Consider the following 20,831-nt stretch of genomic DNA (forward strand, 5'->3'; position numbering starts at 1 on the left):
TAATGGATAAGGGAAGAAATCAGGTGAAAGCAGTGTCCATATCCCACCTTATTACTACAACTAAGTGCCATTCCCTGCTGGTGCACAAGCGATCGCAAATCCTCACAGAGCGATTCGTGCTGAATCGATACAAGCATCTATTAGCCATAATGGTGACTTCCCAGGTCTTTATCAACATGGCCCAGTGTGTACACAGGTACCATAGATCCTTAAACAAAGCAAGGCATCATCCCAAATACTCCTTTACACAAAGGTGGCTGTCATTTGGGAAAAAGATCACCTCAGCCTATATGAGGAAAAATACAGATCTAATTTATCATTCAAATGTCTCTTTGTGACGTGTTTCTTGCCAAACAGGAATGGCGTAACAGCCCCTATCTGCAGTTGAGTGAGGTCACACTCCCCAAATGCAGTGCCAGGAGGTATTTCAATTGATACACACGGCATAGCTCTGGGGGAGGGGTGCTAACACCTTCTAAGCTGCCTGCTTTTTCTGCTCCTAAAAAACCCCCCCAAATCATCCCTTTACCAAACTGTTTCCAATTTACAGCTATTCGTAAAACGATGACCCCTATCACACAGATCGTGCTTTTAAACATCGCACAGTCAAGCTGGTTCTTCGAAACGTAAATTAAAATAGACTACTGGAAGTGGGTTCATTGGTTAATTTGCGATTAACTGGGCAGTATTGCTACAGGGTACAAATTAGATAAGTACAAATGTACTGGTTGGGTGGGCATGATAGGAGTAAATCTAGAAAATATATAAAATACAAAAATAAAACACTTAGTAAAATTAGTTTTGCTAATTATAAATCTGTGAGGTTGCCCATTCTGTGAGTATTCATCAGATTTTATTTTCTAAAATAAACGTTTTATAATTGTGTGTGTGTATATATATATATATACCGTATATATATATATATATAGTTCAAATCAGAATGACCTTATATAGATCTGATCGGGAGATATCTATATATCTATATGTATGTATAGATATATATATATATATATATATATATATATATATATATATATATATATATATATTTATGTATAGATCTGATCAGGCGATATAAATATAGGTACATATATGTATAGATCTGATCTGGGGAGATTAGATATATATATATATATATATATATATATATATATATATATATATATATATGACGGACACACTATCACCTTCAGCAGTAAACATTCCTGCGCGATCTTGGAGCATAAACGTGCAAATAATTTATATAGACTCTCCGACCGAACAATGCTGTTGAGGGGAGGGGGGGGGCTAAGTAGAAGCAACTCCTCCCACGTGGAATGCACCCAGGTCTAGCCATGAGCACACATGGTTATAATAGCATCGCTAGACTCAATGCGTTCGGTTCATTCATAGAATCAGGTCAAGCACTGGTAGTGTTTACGACGTCATAGGAGGAAGGGTGGACGTTATTGTTTAATTGATCTAGAATAACGCGGGTTGGATATGGTAAGGAATTCTTGGGTTATTTGTATACCTGATGCGAACGCCTTAATAACTTTGTCTTCTTTCCTTACAGCTTAAATATCAATCACACAATGGATCCCATTGGTAATCTGATTTGTTTTTCTGCGTATTCGTGCAATATTCCCGAAACGTCGTGTCCTTGTTAATTTGCTATTAATAAACGAAATGAGACAAAACTCAATTGTTTGAGAAGGTCGAACGTTAAGAAATAGCAGTCTTTTTTAATGCCTTTAGGCAAATTATTTAGACAAATGTAAAACATTAATTAAAAGCAGATCGGGAAGCGTCCAGAATACTTAGAAAACAAATCATGCCATAGCTATCAACACTAAATACTAATTAAAAAAAACAAACCCCACAAAGATACAGAACATAAGTAATATATCAGATTTTGTCCGCATTGTATTTACAATCAGATATAACATTTCATATATATATGTATGTGTGCATATAATTATGCAATTATATATAATATATATATATATATATATATATATATATATATATATATATAAAATATAATCTTTATTTTGAAGTAGATTGTTTACGAGTCTTAATACTTCCCGACCAAAACAATCAATGTCTGAATTTTTAATTCGTAATTCTTTTTTTAATTTTTTTTTGTGAGAACTACATTTTCTCGAATCTGCCCTTTTTCCCCACTGTGAATTTAAGATGCCAGATTGCAAGTGTTGTGAGTGAAACCATTTACACTCTACTAGTGTGACTCAATTATACACATTGTAACCAAACAATATATATATAATATATCCACATGGTAAGAGTGGACCTAATATTGCCAAAACCTGATAAGGAGGATTGGGTTATCAAAACCTACAATCACATATTTCTCAGATATTCGTTCAAGGACTTTAAAGGATTTTCAGCGAGGAGTCCTTGTGTCTGATGTTTGCATGTTTTAACTCTGTCACTAGAGATCACGGGATGAAAAGCAGGCATTAAGGTCGGAGGTCTCTGGACTGGTCACTGGTGTCAGATGTTATCTGCTCATTCATTTCCTGCGTGGGTCAGGACCCTTACATTTTTTTACTTGGAAGCTACAATATACAGGAGCCGACTGCTTTCCCAAAATTTCCGCAAATACATTTAGATCTATACATATAGATCGCGGAATATAAAACTTTTTTTTTAAATGATACATATTTTAGAAAAAAAAAAATTCTTTACATCTACCATCGTGAGAATTAGAGCAATAGCCTAACGATTTGGGGTCATTTTAGGTTAATCCCTTAGAAGCGCCTTTGGTTACTTCAAAAACCCAGTTGATAGATTTTCTCACGAACGTTCAGATAAAAAGCAATTTAGCATTTTCTGTTATTGCTGTTTATTAAAATTAGTCTTTAATCTAAGGGGAGATCGGCCGCATATAGTTAGTTCTGAAATCGTGGCAATACCGCAGATAAAATCGTGACGTAATATGGAACCCCGCGGCGTTCTATTTGGAACGTTTTGGAAACCTCCTAGTAGCACGTGACTTGTCCCATTCCCCCCCCTCTCATTGGTATCTTGCAAAGCGTGTTCTCGATATACGGCGGTTGAGTTCCCCCAGTAACCCAAAACGCCCTAAAATAATTTATAGTATTATATAATAAATGTTTCAATGGCCGATGACTAAAGTCATCAACACCCTAACTGTTCGGCCGTCATTTGCTATATAAATGAAACGAGTAACTTTCCAGACTCTACACATTCCCTCTCTGAAAAATAGTCGCTTCCCGATTACTTAAAATAAATCGCGGAACCAGGTTCATTGATACATTTTGAGCTTCGGCGCTGACTCATCTTTCATTCACAAAAATATCTCCTAGATCACCGTAATACAATAGAATAACCATTGATAATAGGGGCTCACTGACGTATTATTTTGAAACTGCTGTATTCATGTCGGGTAACATTCTATATTTCTTATTATCTGGCCAATTATTATCACCCCAAATGTATTATGAATTCACTTCTGAATGCCTATATCTCTTTATCATACTGAAACCACAATTCTGCTGCTTTTGCAAATCAATGAATAAAAGCGGTTACTGCCTTACACACACTTAAAATTATAGTGCAAGCCACATAAGTTACATTTTATTTTTCGGGCATAGTCAGGCTACCCATAGTCCTTTGTAATCACTACCACAAACCCTGGGCACGGTGCATGTAGTAGGACGAAATTACCAATAACTTTTCTCTGGGCAGCCCAACATTAAACAGCCCAACATGTAAGGAGCGTAAATAGTTAAAAGTTCAGAGTGACACCCACTGCTCTATGATGACATAGCTCTGTGGTATGCTCATTGTGTGTTAACTTTCTGTGAGCCCTGTGGACAGTGGTGGGCTGTAAAGGGTTAAATACAATTAAACTCGAGTGTATATTAGCGCCTATGTGTTAATTAGCTTAAATACAGTTTGCATTGACTGCCTAACAATTAATGAAGCATTTTTTTTAACAGTCCCACTGTTGATGCTGACTAATGCAAAATAATTTCTATCAGTGATATCAATGAAAGTGATTGTCCTATAATGGGCTGGATTCATTGCTGGAGATGAATCTAGCTGAAGTAGTTAACTAGTTAATCCTCCCATAGATTGCTTGGTGAAGAGGTAAATTAAAATCAGAGATATCTTTGTAATATAGCTGTGTCTTAAGATCAGTTGTGTTTATATGTCAATGTTACTAAATTGATGAGGGATCATATTCATTTTTATACATAGTGTTACAGCTGTATTTGCATTGTAATGTATAAAAACCCTGCAGTTTATGGGAGGAGGTTGCTAATCAATTATTTGTGCTAGGCTGAATCCAGCCCAGTATTTTTCATCCTTTAAATGTTCCTTCCATCACCACCGAGTTGGTCATTGGCATGAGTGTAATGTATTGTGTATTTCATTTCTGTGTTGTAGTATTACTGATATTGTATAATAAGTAATAAACCAGGTTAATAAAAAGGTTTAATCAGATAATGTTTATTATTTTTAATACTCAATGAGCAGATCTTACATATTAAAAAGAGAATACAAAAATAATGATTATCATAATCGCTAAATATTGTAAAATGGAATTCTTACATAAAACAGCTTTAGAGGTTTATAGTTAAATGTAAACTAAATTAAAACTGCCTCACCAAAGCAGCACACATTTGTTCTTTATTTTCCTACCACTGATGCCTATCTATAATATATATAACACATATTTAAAAAACACCATGAATATTGTGTACTAGATGCACAGTATCACTAGAAAAACAAATAAGCATAAGATCAAATAAAAAGTTAACAACTTCATTAACTGGATATATTTTTCTTATATATTTTTACGGATAATCAACGCTGAATATTTCCATTTTGTATAAATTGTTAAAAAGCTAATTCAATGTAAAATACAAAATAGTATTTTTCTGAAACTAGAATTTGTAGTTGGGTAGATTGTTTGTTTGTTTGTAACCACATTTCTGTGAAGAGCTTTACTAAAGAAAAGAAAATAAGATGTGATTTTGAGTGACTCCAATATCATTATATTTTTGGTTACGGACACTAGTGGCTGCAAAACAGAAAAATACGCATTCCCCAAAAAGTGTAATTTCATTTTCGTTAAGTTAATTTTAAAGGTTCGTTGTATGAGACAAAATAAAATTGTAAGTATATTAGAGCAGATCTAATGCTTTTTGAAGATTCGTCCATTTGCTTATAAACATAAAATGTGTACTGATTTTATCATTGTACAAGACTACTATGTGATTACACAAAACATGCCATTGCACTAACTCTTGATTTTTAATATGCTATAATAAGATAAAATTGCCCAAATAAAAAATGTAAACACTAAAGCCACTAAACATGTAAAAGAGAGTAGAACTACCAATATTGTAAGTATGTTATGCCCTCTTTTGGAAGTTTTGGAGTTGGCCCATAACACCAAATTCCCCACTTGAATGAAATTCACATGGAGACTTGAATAAAATTAGCATTTTACACATAAAGGCCACTTTTCAATTGGTTAGTACTTAAGTTGGTGTTCAATGTAAGGGGGGGGGCATTTGTATTTCACTATTGCCAAACAAGTTTTGCCAGAAAGTTTATTTCTTGTTACCGGGAGGTGTCTTATTTTTTTGTCCAGGAAATAATTAAAAAATTCATCAAGTTTATCAAAGAAACCAAAATACCCCAATAACACCTGCATAATAAACTACAATTACATAATGAATATTAGTACTGTAGAGCTGCAATTATTTTTATTTCAATTTAATTTGCAGGGCACAAAATGTTTGTCCTATTCCTTTACCTTAAATTATTTTTTAAACAAATATTGTTTCTGGAGTTATATGAACAATGAACAAAATTAAAATGAAAATGCATTATTTGTTTATTAAGCAGTAAATATTCATACTATGACATAAAGACAAACAGCCTGTGTTTTTCTAGAAATTTATTTTGTCATAATTAATAACTGATATTCAAGGAAAATCATTGTATGGAAGAGAAATGACAGCAAAATAATGTTCAATCAATTGTATTTTTAGGTCATTGTGTTTGGGATCCGCATTTTAATATAGTAACCCAACTGTTGGCCCAATGTACCATGAAATGTTCTTGTTTTAAAAAAAATAAAATTATATATATAATTTTACAGTAAGCCCTACACTAGCCCCTTCCCAATAATTTTTATTAACCGCCTGCCCTGAACCTCATTCCTACCTCTCTTTATCCTCTTATCTTTAATTGTCATCTAGCCATGTTCCTTTCCTTTTGTACATCAAGAATCTATGACTACCCCTCCTTCTCTTGGCCTAAAATAAATAGCCTAGTATGTTTATAATGTGTTGATGATTTTTTTCTTACAATAACAGTGTATAAATTAGATATGACATCCTATGCACAAGGCATTTGGCGAACTTTACAAAATATTCAAATTATGAAACACTTTTTTCCCTGTTTTTTTTTTTTTATTTTTTAATAGCAGACACACAAGGAGTTGTACAGTGGAGCAATATTTCAGGATTGGGTTTTATCTCCAAACTCAATTTCAGCTGCCATCAACATTTTGTTCCCTTTTGTCCAAATAAAAAGGGTCAGCTAGTTTTGTTAAGTGTTATGTGTCAAATCGTCCATTTTTTGGATGAAAAAATAAAACAATGTCTCAACTATGCTTGGACGATGGCATGTCTTACAGCTTCCATGGATTGTTTAACTTAAGTTGAACTGACATTGGCATAACTGTTAAATATAACACACACGAGCCTGAGGATTTAAGACAGCCAAGCAAGATTCCTCTCTTAGTTGGGTAGAACTGGCACTTCATGCAGCATAGTTAATGCACTAAGATTAAATTGTCACAATTTATTGGCAAATGTAACAAGCAAGACTTACACATACATTTTCAGTTTGTTATTGTCTGCATAGCTTGTACAGTAGTTTGGAAACTGTTGATGCTATCCAATAAAACATAAAATATTAACACCCTGCTTTAAATTATTGACTTGGGAATTAAAACTCGGGTTCATTAATTAGGTTATAGAGCATTGCATTTAAATCTTTTGCCTAAAGGTCATTCGACGAAGAAAAGGTATCGTATTGATCTGACACTTTGGAAAACAAATTTCACAGGTGGAAGCGAGTCTCATTAGAAGTTAGATCACTACCAGCACACACCAAGGTCAAGGGTATATTTATAGTTTATACCCTAGTTAGTTGTAAGCACTTATGTCATTTTGGTTTCAGGATAAAGTGTAATTGTATCTACTATAGTAATTAAATGCACTTGAGGATTGCTGAACTTCAAACCGTCGCCCTTATTAATATAGACCACATCCAGTTTTAATAATCCTTAATATTGCAATAATACCATGATATATAATTTAATAATCCCTTCCCAAACACGCGTACATACACACACAAAAGAACTGATGTCCCTCTCTTTTGACCCCTCAGAGGTTTCCAGATCTATTGCTCAAACTAGGAAGCTTTGTCAATTTTTGTTATTAAGCATTTGAGCAAGTAGTGAAATGTTTTTTTTTTCGGTCTCAGAAATGTGGGGGAAGTAACTTGTTGCTTTCCCTCTGACAGCAGTTGGGTTAAACTGGTACACACAGCATGAGGTCTGTGGATCTCCATGATAATCCTGCTTGGGGGCTCTCAATAGGCCAGCATCAGCTTCCCTACTAGGATCCCATGCTGTGCTGCCTTGAATGGTTCAGGATGCAATGAATATGTCAGTGGCAATTCCTTATCCTGATTGATGAGGTTTACAGAAAATTCTGTACATTCCACTACTGACACTTTTTTTAAAAAAAATATGACATATTCCATTTTGAAGCAAAACCCTTAATTATAATACAGTAAAATAGCATTTATTATCATGCATGCCAAACCCTTTATTGCAACATGTATTTTGCAATGAAGTGGTTGATTATATTTACGTACATGGAAGCTATTTAGCAAGTGTACATAGGGGTCTTATTTTTGTTTCCTAATAATCACCCGTGTTACTATCTTGTCTACTAACTTATATTTAACAGTCCCAAATTGCCATATTTCATCTACTAAGCAAATGTAACCAACAGATTCTCTATGGTGCCACTGTCAGGAACCACAAATAAACTCACTAAATTATGTGCTTACTAAGGGGACATGGATAGACTTGATACAAATGCCAGTTATAAACAACTTTATACAGTAAAGCGAGTGCAGGTAGGTACAATTCATGTAATTTAATTGGTGAGTTATATAAGTGGGTAGATGACACTATGCAGGCTGCTTCTGTCTTGGAGTAAGGGTGGACAACTGGAGCCTCCTTTAGAACTGAGCACCATATAGTAGTCTATTGTGTCGCTTAGAGGGTTAAATGAGTAGTGCTGCAGTAACAGAACTACTCTCACCCAGTCACAGACTCATGATAACAGCTTATCCAGAAAACACAAGAAATAGAACCCCTTTTTTTAAAAAACTAATCAGATGTGGCATATAATGGGTTAATAAAGGATATAGCCAACACAGACATGCACAAAAGGACTGACCTGGAGCCTTGGACACCTTCTTGGAAGGTCTAATCATCTTCACAGCACCTAAAAGTCAGATTTCAGGTCAGTACCAGAACATTTGTTGTCTGCCCCTATTACAGATTGGTTTATTTGAAATGTCTGATTGTATTAGAAAATAGTTTAAGCTCATGTGGGTAGTTTTCCATTTAACTTAGTTCCAAATATTGAGCATTTTCCTATACAAGTTACGAGATCTTTGTTAATTAAACCGATAGCCCCATTCTAAAAGGGGCAATGTACTGGCAGGCTGAAGCATACAATGGTTTGGTGACACATCAGAAAACTTCAGATTCAATACACAATAGGTGGTTTTCTTTCCACTTATTAATATTTAATGGCATAAAGTAACCAGAGGACGAGTTATTATTCCTCAGCAGCACTTCTACTACACAAAGAGGTCAAAGGAAATGATGGTGAGTTACTATGGGGCTCTTCATGTTAATTAGACTTCACTGCCCTGGGAGGTGGACTTCATGTCTTCGACCGTGCACACCGCTCAAATTTGCAATCAATTGCACCTAGCAACTTAAGTGACATAAAATGCAGATCTGGTGAATTATTGATAGTCCTCGATCAATCATTTCTCCACTCAATCTATCATCGATAAAAGTATAAGCAGCAAGATCATTATATTGACAGTCCAGCGCTTACTTATGGGGGAGGGTGGGATTTTTTTTGGCAGGGCAGCAATTTAACTCCCTCCATACTAAGCGTTATTGCATAATCATATCATGTTGCACATTGAGAACCACAGCCCAGTAGCTTATACTGATAAACCATCAGCATTTAGAAAGAGCACATCTTTTTGCCACTGTCAATTTGTATTGACCTGTTTCTGCAAGTCAGAATGTTATTTACTACTTGTTATGTCCTGTCTACCCATTGTACAGCGCTACAGAATATGATGGTGCTTACATACATAGCCATGGTAATGGGGTGTAAGAGGCTTTCCATGCTTGTCTAAGTTAGCTACACACCAAAAAATCCATATTTTACTGTAGGGCACAGGTTAATGATTCCTTCAGCTCAATTTGCGATGCCTGATGCATGGATAGGCACAAATACTGTTCATGGCTTACATTTTTAAAGTTATTGAGCTCTACGGAAGACACTATCACCCTTTTCAATTTAAAATAATGCTAAATAGAGTGAGACTGAATCATTCTATTCTATTACAAAGGCCCAAAACAGTAAAGAATAGACTGTGCCTGCCTGTACACATGCATAATCCTGCTTGACCTTATACACAAACATCCTAGCATACACTTACTTGCCCTTACACAAACACACATGTCCTAACATACACCTTTCCTTAACACTCTCACTCTCCTTATGGGAGCACAAGGTCTGTTCCTACAGAACCCTATTTCAGTGCTCCCTTATAGTGCATGCATCTTCAGGGCTGAGTACTGGGACATGACATCATATTGCAGCGCACAGGAACAGTCTAAATGTTCCCTTCGTTGTGAGCCACTTAGAAGGAGGTCAAGTGGCCCTGCTCCTCCATTCAGCGGACAGTTTCAGTCTGCCTCTGGCGGGCACTTTGCTGATTCCTGACCTTTAAAAAATTAGAAAGACTTGACGGATTTTGTAGTCAAAACCTTGGACCAAATAACAAACAAAACAATGCGCATCTGAAAATGCATATTCATAGTGAATATTACATATAGACAAATATGTAATTCAACCCTTAGAAAGCGTGAAGCTGGTTTCCATGTCATCTGCAAATTTTCCTGAATTTTTATCGGCAATCCCTACATACTTTGTGCATGTTTCCTTTCGGTACACATTTGGAAATTGCACAATTCAGTCATATTTTGCTGTCTATACCAGTCACTACATGCAATCATGCATTTCAAATCTTTAGCAAGGATGTATCTTAGTATTTCAGTAATTTCATATTAAATCTCCTTTATGTTCTAGAATAAAGTCTGTCTACAGCAGGTCTTCCCTTATTCATGGTAATGTTACTATTTGAAACTTTAAATTTTTTAATTCATCTTAATCCATAACTATTCATAAGAGGATCTTTACCGCTGGTAAAGTTACTCACAACACCTAAAAGTTCATTTTTAGGACAGACGAAGCAGATTCCTTCAGACTGGGAGGTAAATTAAGAATTGCAACTTTTTCCAAGTCAATAACCTGAACAAAAATACAACAGTAAACACAAGATGGGAATGTTACGGATATTTTAATGGTTCCCAGATCTAAGAGTCCATAGGTATAACACATTCCATGGATCTACTTGCCAAAGGCTGTGTTGAAACATTTAAAATTCATAGCTATACATTTTTAAATTGTTGCTAATAGGTAAGAATCACGTGGCCCATCTAGTATGCCCATGCAAAGACGAAGACTTAATCATTGGTTATGTCTTAGATTTAGGACAGCTTTATGCCTAACGCAAGTAAAACAAATATGACAGTAGTCTGAGACTTAATGTACACCTCAACAAATGAGGACCTATTCCATCCTTGCCTAGGGGACTGTTTACTCTCTCTCTCCTTCATTTCAATTTAACAACACCTGCTAAATTCCTGCACCTGCTTTGAACAATGGTTAAAAACTCTGTGACATAAGTGTTTTGTCTTATGTATTCTATATCATGGAACAACTAAGCAAGTCTTGTTTAATAGGTAATAAGATGTAACATTACAACCTTATTATATTCAAAACAAACACTATAAATGTTACTCTCTTGAGAATCAATGATGTACTAGGTACATCAGAGAAAAATGTCCCTAGAGGACCAGCGACATACCTTGTACCTCAAGGGCTTAAATCGGTGCTTCAGTACAAATCACACCAAAAATTGTAGGTTGAAGGAGGACACCACAGGAAGCATTGGTGCAGCAGAGGCCCTGGTGGGGTCTCTGACAACACCTCCTGCACTGACCACACATGCAGTGACCAGAAATGCAAGGGTGCATGGTGATCTGCAGGGAAGCCAGAGTGAGAAACAAAATTTCTCCCTCTGCGATATATATATATATATATATATATATATATATATACACACACATATATATATATATACATATATATATATACACATATATATATATACACATATACACACACACACACTACAGCAATCCAAATATAAACTTGTTTTAAAAAAAAAAAATAAAAAAGGGTTTTAAAGGGTTTTAAATAAAAAAGGGTTTTAAATAATACAAATACTTGATACCCCAACCTTCACTGCTGACCCACCGAAAAGATTTTAGAAAAATTAACAAAAATTACACAAAGCCCTATTTTTCTGGAAAAAAAACACATTTGTGTGGGTAAACTTATGGCTTAATATGGCCCTGGTTCTTTATGAGATGAGTAATATCTTGTGCCAATATACAAAAGTATTCTCTTTATAATAAAGTGAAAATACATAGGGACTGATTTATTACTAAGTGCCAACTGTAATATACACTGGTGTGCATTATGCTGCTAGCATATAAATCTATAAATAAGAAACATGTAATTCAGACCCAATGTTGTACTGAAAGATATAATATACACCTATTCATCAACTGTCCTAAAACTGAGAAACATATATTATATAAAGGATTTACATATGCCATATGTTTTGTTTTTATTGCACAAATGTAGTCTTCTTTTCCATTCTGTTTAACAGAATTTTTACATTAATTTAAAACAAATTACTAATTTGTTGAACCCTAAGTGCCAGAGGGGCGAGTAAAACATTCTCTATAGTTAATATGGTTAAATATTGAATACAGAAATATATATATATATATATTTCATTTTTTCATGTGTGTACAGATTTAAAAAATTTTAACTATGTTTTTAACTTTGCAGGATTTGAATGGGTATAGATCAATTAGAAAAGGCACTGCTTTCCTTCTTCATAAATACAAGAATTATGTTACAGGGCTAGCTTTGCAGCTCTTATCTGTTAACATTAGTTGGTTGAGGGTTTTATCTATATTAATTCCTGTAGATATGTATCCTTTATTTAACAAAAAAATGGTATTCTAGTAAATGCCAATATTTACTAATAGCAAACCAATTTTCTAATGACATACCCTGCCTAAAACATATGCAATACGATAGTTTATGCAAGAAAATCACAAAATAGACTTATATCGAAGACACTATGGATCTAGAATGATTTCTGAAGTTTTTTTAATTGAGCTTAGTTACTGCAATTAATGGCAATATTGGTTGTATATATCACAATGCAAAATACCACCATAAATGCTTTTTATTTAAACTTTTAGGACAGGATGCTGTTCCATATATTCATCCCAATATGTATTGCATTTTATATAAAAAAATAACACACTTAAAACGTAAATAATGTGGTGTATTGTTTTACTTTTGTTGCTGTTAGCAAAACAAGGTTAATTAAAAACACAAATGATAATGCTTTGTATAAGAATAAAGTTAAGAAAAACTACATTATCACCTTGAAAAGTAAAGCCTACTGCAGTTAAACATAACAGGTGAGTTAATTCAGATGATGAAAATTACAAGTGGTATATAGGATGGGAATGACATAGGCGGTATACAATACCCATAAAACATTCAGTAAATTGCTATAAAAAACAAAACACTTTCTTTGTCTCTAAAAACCACTATTATTTTATATTTTGTTTGTAATCAATTTGACTTTAATGCAAAAGTATATGAATTAAATGCTAAACATTATTACCTTTAACTTTAAAAGTAGGACAAGATGATTCATGATGATATTTGTGAAATTTCAAAAGGAAATCTTTAAACTGCTCAAGTTTAGGATAGAGTTAGAACTTTTTTTTTTAGAATACTTTTTATTTGAAATTGTAATCTAATCTATAATATATTCTAAATATTGCCCAATATGTCTTAATTTTTTTAAAAAAAATATTACACACAAACTTCTTAAGAGTTTATATTCATGAATTCATTACTAAATAAATTATTAATTCCTTTAATGAAAGACTGGGATATCAGCAAGCAATAACGGGTTTTGTATAAATACCAGTAATGCTTCTCATATTTAGGTCCACATAAACAAAGAAATATTAGAATAACATAATTATCCAAAGAAACCCGACAAAGGCATTGTAAAAATCTTTGGCTATCTTTTCTGGGATCCATACACAGTATTTGTTTTTGTGTTAAACAGAACACAAATCTTGAAAAACTGGTAAAAAATGGTAACTTCTGAATATTTGTTAAATATTAAATAATGTAATGCTTAGCGACCATGAAATAAATGTGTCACATAACACATTCTTCAACAAATTTAATTTAATTCAGCGACATTAAAAAGTTGAAATTGTATTATTTGGTGGAACTACAGTCTAGATAAAAATATCACATATTCCAATATTATTCAGGAATATAATTTTTAAATTATGGGGAAACAGCTTCTTGATCCAAGGATAGATCTGACTACCATTCTGGGGTCAAGAAGGATTTTTTTCCCCCAGTTTGTGCAAAATTGGAAAGAGCCACAACGTTTTTTTTTCCCTTCTTTTGGATCAACAGCAAGAAATACACAGATATGGGAAAGGCTGAACTTGATGGATGCATGTCTTTTTTCAGCCTAACTATGGAAGTTGCACTGTGATAACATGTTGGACATTCCAGGGACAATTAACAAAGGGATATAAAAGATGGTTGGTTTCAATATGGTAATTGAAGTATGATCACAACGTCTTTTATTTTTTTTAAGTCTGGAGGACAGATAATTTGAGTTTTCAAGATAAATTACATATTGTGTTCCATAAGAATGAATAGCATTTGATGGACTACACCCAACAGAAAAAAAATGTATTCCTAATTTAAACCCTTTGCATTTAAAAGCAGATTTTCTGTATTTGCACAATTAATAAGGCATAGAGGGCTCACATAGGTAAACTAAATTGAGTTAGATTGTTAATCATGTAAAACAAGAAACATGTTAAGCATATTTTTTCTAGAAATTAAACACTCATCTGTAATTATTTATAGAAATCATACCAAAGCATTCCATGGAGCAGGTGAGCAAATTATACTAGAAAGAGTATTATTTGTATTATATTTTCTGAATTACATGTTTATATATAAACTAGGAGTCATTTATTTACTTTTGATATGGATCCCAAATTGTTGCTGACTGCAAGTTTTTTTATGTTGCAAAAATCTGTTCAGAAGTACAATTGCATACAAGGCCATATTGCTACAGATAGGACACACAGATTCCCTCCCTCCACTAACATCAGTGAATCTCTTCAGATTATTTAACTGGTATTAGGTCATCTTACTAGCACTAACTAGCATTTTACTTGACAGGAGTTAAAGCAGCAGCTTTAATACACAAGGAAAAACAGAAAAAGCAAATCTATTTCTAGCATAAGAGAATGGATAAACTATTAAAAAGCTACACGTTTTATTAGTGTACATGAGTAATTTAATCTTTTGTTACACATCTGATAAATGCTCTGCCAGTGTTGATAGGGTTAATACACCAAATGAATACCAAATTCACTTTATGAAATAGTTACAAAAAAACTTGTAAATATTAGTAAAAAAAAACAAAACAACCAACAACATAGGATTCACATATACAGTACCTGTGTTAAACACATTAAGTTTTTATGGGACATGGCTAAATAACGTTAACCCCTTTGATCATTAAGGACACTCGTCAATGATATACAACTTTAGCATTTGTTTGGGACTTCATATGTGGTCAATATGCAAAACAAGTATTTTTTTAGTATGTGAAATAGCTATTTTACATTATAGGCCTCTACTCTATATAATTAAGCTTTTGTTCATCAGTGGGAAAAAAATAAAGGGATTGCTTGAAAGGAGCTGTATGACCTCTACCCTGGATAGTCACCTCTGACCTCTTAATTTGATGATCCTGCATATCAATCTGTTTTAGCATCAGCCTATCAATAAAGGCTTGTGTTTAAAAAAAAAAAGTTACAATTTCTGGTTACAAGTTACAACATCTCTAATGTGAATAATAAGCCACACAATTTGGGCTTCTCCATCCATGTAAATTCTGAAAAATGCAGTTGACATAACACTTTTAAAGTGTCCAATATTTTAATGTTTAAAATATGTTATAGATTTTCAACATTAACATTTCTAGATGACGCAATCAATACAGAAGATGCCGAGATCTTATTTGGGTGACTGTGGATTTAGGAAGCAATAAATAAACCATTTTGAGACAGATCTCAACAAAATAAAACTTGTCCATAATCCAATATTGTTTTAAACTAGCTGTAAAAAATGGATTGTAAATTGACTATAAAAATAGGATATACAGAGTTAGATGGTGTCAGATAAATTGAGATTAATATAAAACATTGTGATTGATTACCCTCTTTTAAAAGAGTCTAAAGTTGTAAGAGAAAAGACTGGACCTAGTCTTGTTTGTAAATGAGTGCCATCCTAGGACAAATGTTTGTTTACTTACAAAGAACAATGATTACTTGAACCACAACACAATGTATCTTTTTGTTACGTGAGCTGTCCATGTGGAAGGTACCTGTACAGTGTATGTCATTTTTAGAGAAGAAGTTGGAGAAGACACTTGTTCCTTTAAGAGAACAACCTACAGGGGGAAATGATGACTTTGGTGGCACATTTCCCTGTTTGCTTACAGCTCTGGGTTTCTATGTGGTTGTCCACAAGCCCCTTCTCTCAGTTATTTTAAAGCCCTTCCCCCCACCGTACAGAGCGAGTGGTTACTAAGCATCAATAGGGGAGGGGGCACTGTATCGATCAGGATAGATTAACAAACAGTAGGTTCCTCATTCAATTGGAAAACGATGCAATGCACTATAGAAGCGTTTTGGTCTCCCTGCTCTAACCGGATCATTGATTGGTGACAGAGGGACACTAAACACATAAAAATAAGAATAGCAATAAAAAAATAAAAAAAAAGCCCACCGCAACGGCCAAAAGCAGACGACAAAAAAAAACAAGCGGAGAACAGCGCGCCGCACACAAAAAAAAGCAACGCAGCGGGCTGAACGAATAACTTAAAGGGACATGACACACAAACACGAGCAGCGTCCGGACAAGTAGAAACGAATTACTTACTGCCCGGGGGACAAATCATCTGAGCTCTACCATCTGGCACGGAGAAGATAGGGGTGTTCTGGCCGTCTGCGCATGCGCAGAGGCCCCTGCCTTGAACGCAGCGGTGGAGCCCGGCTGGCAGCGCCCCCTACACGTAAACACAATTGAGAGGGCAAGGGGATAAGGGGTATATTTGTTGTCATAACCAGGAGCACTAGCAGCTGTAACCGAGAGATGTGGGGGATGGTGCTGGTGAAAGAGCAGGGCAAAAACAATAAAAACAAAGGGCATCCTAGGAGAACACACACAAGCAGTCTTGGGCAGGGAGCTACTGCCAATCAGTATCTTGGCTTGGGGGAGGATTGGGGAGGGGGTAGGAAGGGGTACTTCACAAACATGTTAAGGGTGGAATGGGGGTGGTAAGATAAAAGGATAGCATTTCTTTACACATTCAATATTAGAGTCCTGTTATTATCTACGGCTACCAAGGCACTTGGGCAATTTCTTAAGTTGCATGCCTATTGCCCGCTAAGTCCTGAGCGTTGCTGTTAACTACATGACCCCGGGGGTGGCAGGTGGACAATTACATGTATTTCTTAATGGATTTCATTTTTGTTCCCCTTAATATTTTTGCATTTCTGTTTTATGAATGAAAAAGGCCAACGTTGCTGCTGACGTAGGTTCTCATATTGTTTTACTTTGTTTACGCCCGCTGGCTAAGCAGTGACTAATAGTCCTCCTTTTGTGTTGATGCTTACCCCAAGCAGGAACATCTGCCTGATAGCTACATATTTGTCCGTATTCTTAGTTTTTTTGTTCTCCTGGAACAGCTTTGTGGCACAGGAGGCGCTGTCCATCAAAAATTCTTCTTTGTGGAAAATTAAAACACTTTAAGACAAATATATTGCACAGTTTATCCAGATAAACTGAATTACTGGCCTTTTGACAGATTTATGTTAAAGCTGTGATACTGCTATTTAAGATGGACTGTTAATATTGGGGATTTTTTGGTACAGGAAACAAGCAAATAGTTATTCGTGAGATGTACCTTTTTAATGACTTGGCAAGGCCCTTTTTCATATACAGATCCTATTTCTGGTGTAACTGTCCCCATAATTTATATCTGTTTTGCATGTTTTCCCATACTTTCAGACCTTTCTGTTTTTACAGAACAGCGGTTCTTCAAACTTGTTTTCCGTGACGTAGTGCAGTAATATAACATATACTTATGACCTTATTTATGTGCTTACAGGGGAGGGAGGTAAACTTTTGGCTCCTGGGCCAAGCCCAGCTGAGTAAGCCAATAACACAGTAACACTTAAAACACCATTGATGAAAGGGATCTGATCCTTTTCTGTGTTTCATTATCCTAGAAATTCTTTATGACATGAGTTGCAGTGTTAAACAGTATTGTGCAGTGAAGACAGAGTAAAAAGCGCTACACAACATAGGCACCTCATGAACCAAACCCAAGTTTTGAAGAACCCTTGCATAGAGTTTAGTGCACTGCAGTGGTTTTATTTTATTTTACAGTTTCCTGAAATCATTTTTTCTTTTCAGTTACTTAATTTTGTCCACCTTAGATATCTAAGTTTAGGTGTCAGTATAGCTTGGGCACACCAAAACAAATACTGTACATGCGCTTTAAGAAAACATCTTTACGTTTGTATCTGTTTATTAACTTCCACTGTGGCATGGTGATTTTTACACTGGTGATGTTGTTATTGTGAACTCTCCCATTATATTTATATCTTGTGTTATCTATTCTTTTCTTTAGCACGCAAAATAATCCACACTTAGCGCAGTATGGTCATATGTATTGTGTTCTTAAAAATACGGTTTCAAAGCACATTGTGAATGCTAGACCAAAACATGTATATAAGCACACAGGTTGTATCACTTTTGGGTTCCTTACCCATGGACACATGGTCTATAATAAAAGTCCTTTCTTACACAAAGAGAAGCTGTTTCAGAGAACACAGTAGCAAGCTTTGCTTCCTTTAAATAGACCCCAACTCCCTCTTGTGGCTGACGTTTTATCCTGGCACCATGGATCCATTCTTAAATACGTGGTCATATGATGTCCATGGCAAGCTAATTTTAGACCACAGGTACTGAACTCCAGGCCTTGCGTTCTTCAAGCCAGAAGTTTTGGATATCCCTACTTATGCATATGTACCTCTGTGAAATGATTGAAATAAATTGAACTTGTGTTTAGGAAATATATATATAGGCATCATAACCTGTTTGCAGATCCCAGGGCCTGGAGTTCAACATCTTTTTTAGACATATCAATAAAATAAGCCATTTAGCATGATGGGGCTACGGTATTAAAAGATTCTGGTACAAAGCTTGAAAAGTGATCCTATTAACGTAGCAACCTATGGAATGGAGCAGAGACATTCTATTGATTGCTCTGGTGGTAAGACTACTTTTCAGGCTGTGCACCGGAATAATTTTTATTGTAACCTTAGATCTACTTGATATATTTTTTTATGTAAATAGGAATACCAACAGTTTTATTACTAGTACTATTTTGATATGACCTTATGCCCCATACTAAAGCAAAAATGTTAAATATTAAGTAAAATTAAAATAAGAGGAAAGGTATTCATTTTTTCAATGTAGTGCTGAATCTGTAGCCTTGAATTTCAATTATATGATGAACACTTTGAGTTACACCATACAAGGGTTCTACCAAAAGCTGAAAACCCCCCAATTTTTAAATTATAATGTTTCAGAGAAAATAAAAGAAATCATATAATGTAGCACTGTCTACATATTATAATGGGCAGTATGATGTATTGGTTGCACACTCACAAAACTCACAAAATTTGTAAACAGCATGAAAGCAACAGCCATTATAGGAGGGAGACTGTCAAGGTAAGTGACTTCCCGGTGTTTTGCCATCCACAAATATATTTGTGAACTCAAGATTGTGTCTTAAACTAGGGGTTCATATGTTTATCTGTTTGTTGTTGCTGTGCATCTGGCTAATTTTGAGCTTGGTTGAAAATCAAATTATATTAATTTATTTGAAAGAAGACACTTTGGGACATGGTTTGCATCACAGTTACAAATAAAATACAACTTCTGCAGGTTTTGGCCTTATAGAGTTGTATGTAGTTGGTCTAGGCAATATACTACGTTGGGTTGTACGGACAGTGACAAATACCTACCAGCAGTAGTAGTAGTAATGTTTTACCATAAACTAGTTTTTACTGTTACATTTTTGACAGGTTTTATGATTAGGGCTCATCACTCTTTGACAGAGTTCTAAAATATTAAGTTACCACACCTTGGTTTACTGAAAAATCACTCACTGGAATGTTTCTGCCACAGAGATGGATCACTATAGTAGCTTGGTCTTATGTTCATGATGATATTTTACGTACATAAACATATGTTCTATAGATAATGTTTTGTTGCATAAAAAATCAAAAACGTTCCACATAGTGTGAGTTTTATCATCTAGAGTATTTGAAACATGGAACAATATAAGTACCACAAACATGTGTATATAAAAGAATAGGCAGCTGTGTATATAAAATCATATAAAGACAAATGGTTTTACAGGACATTAAAAGTGCACCTGCTATGGATCCAGCTTGGTTCTAAGCAGCTGCTATAATCAGGCTGTCCCGGCTGCTCAATTGAGTCTCAGTTAATTACTTCTTGCAGCGTGCATTATTCAAATAGCTTCCTGTGAATGCCCATTGAGGTTCCATAATTGTTCAAGCTTCTGTCCTCTTAGCCTCTTGTGTACTGTTTTGATTCCGTTTGCCTATTTGTCATGCAATTGCTTTGCTTGTGTGGTGTAAATCTTATTTTACTAGTTCCAGTTGTGCTTTCAATCACAGGAACGTGAAAACATATTGCTATGGTGGAAAGGTAAACCTGGGGGTTTCAGTCTGGTTAATAATGCCAATCCATGCCTTATATTAGGGAATATGAAGGTGGCCAAGAATAAACAGAGAGGTGTTACTTGAACATACAGAGTATCCCATCTTATTTTTTCATAATTGCATTTGCCTTGATATGCGGATAGTGTATGAGTTTTATGGCCCATTATTCTATTACGTCCTTGTATTCCTTTTGGAGCCAGGGTGATCCTTACTACTTGTGGTGCACTTATTTACTCCACGGCTGCCCCTTCATCGTAAATACAGAATTGTGTATAGATCACTCTCTGGGGCACCGAAATGCATGTCAGGCTTGTTGCCTTTTAAAACAGTTGGTCATGTTTCC

The 20,831-nt window shown here is 34.9% G+C and overlaps 1 protein-coding gene across 1 annotated transcript in view; it reads right to left on the reverse strand.

Moving 5' to 3' along the window:
- Window positions 1-8,570, reverse strand: part of LIN28B (lin-28 homolog B) — a 45,312-nt gene extending 36,742 nt beyond the window's left edge. The window contains exon 1 of the mRNA XM_053459987.1: window positions 8,529-8,570. Coding sequence (XP_053315962.1) covers window positions 8,529-8,565 — 37 coding nt within the window. The 5' untranslated portion in view covers window positions 8,566-8,570. The remainder of the gene's footprint in view (window positions 1-8,528) is intronic.
- Window positions 8,571-20,831: the final 12,261 nt, after the last annotated feature.

This window comes from Spea bombifrons, chromosome 3, assembly GCF_027358695.1.
Source record: "Spea bombifrons isolate aSpeBom1 chromosome 3, aSpeBom1.2.pri, whole genome shotgun sequence".
Classification (NCBI taxonomy): Eukaryota; Metazoa; Chordata; class Amphibia; order Anura; family Pelobatidae; genus Spea; species Spea bombifrons.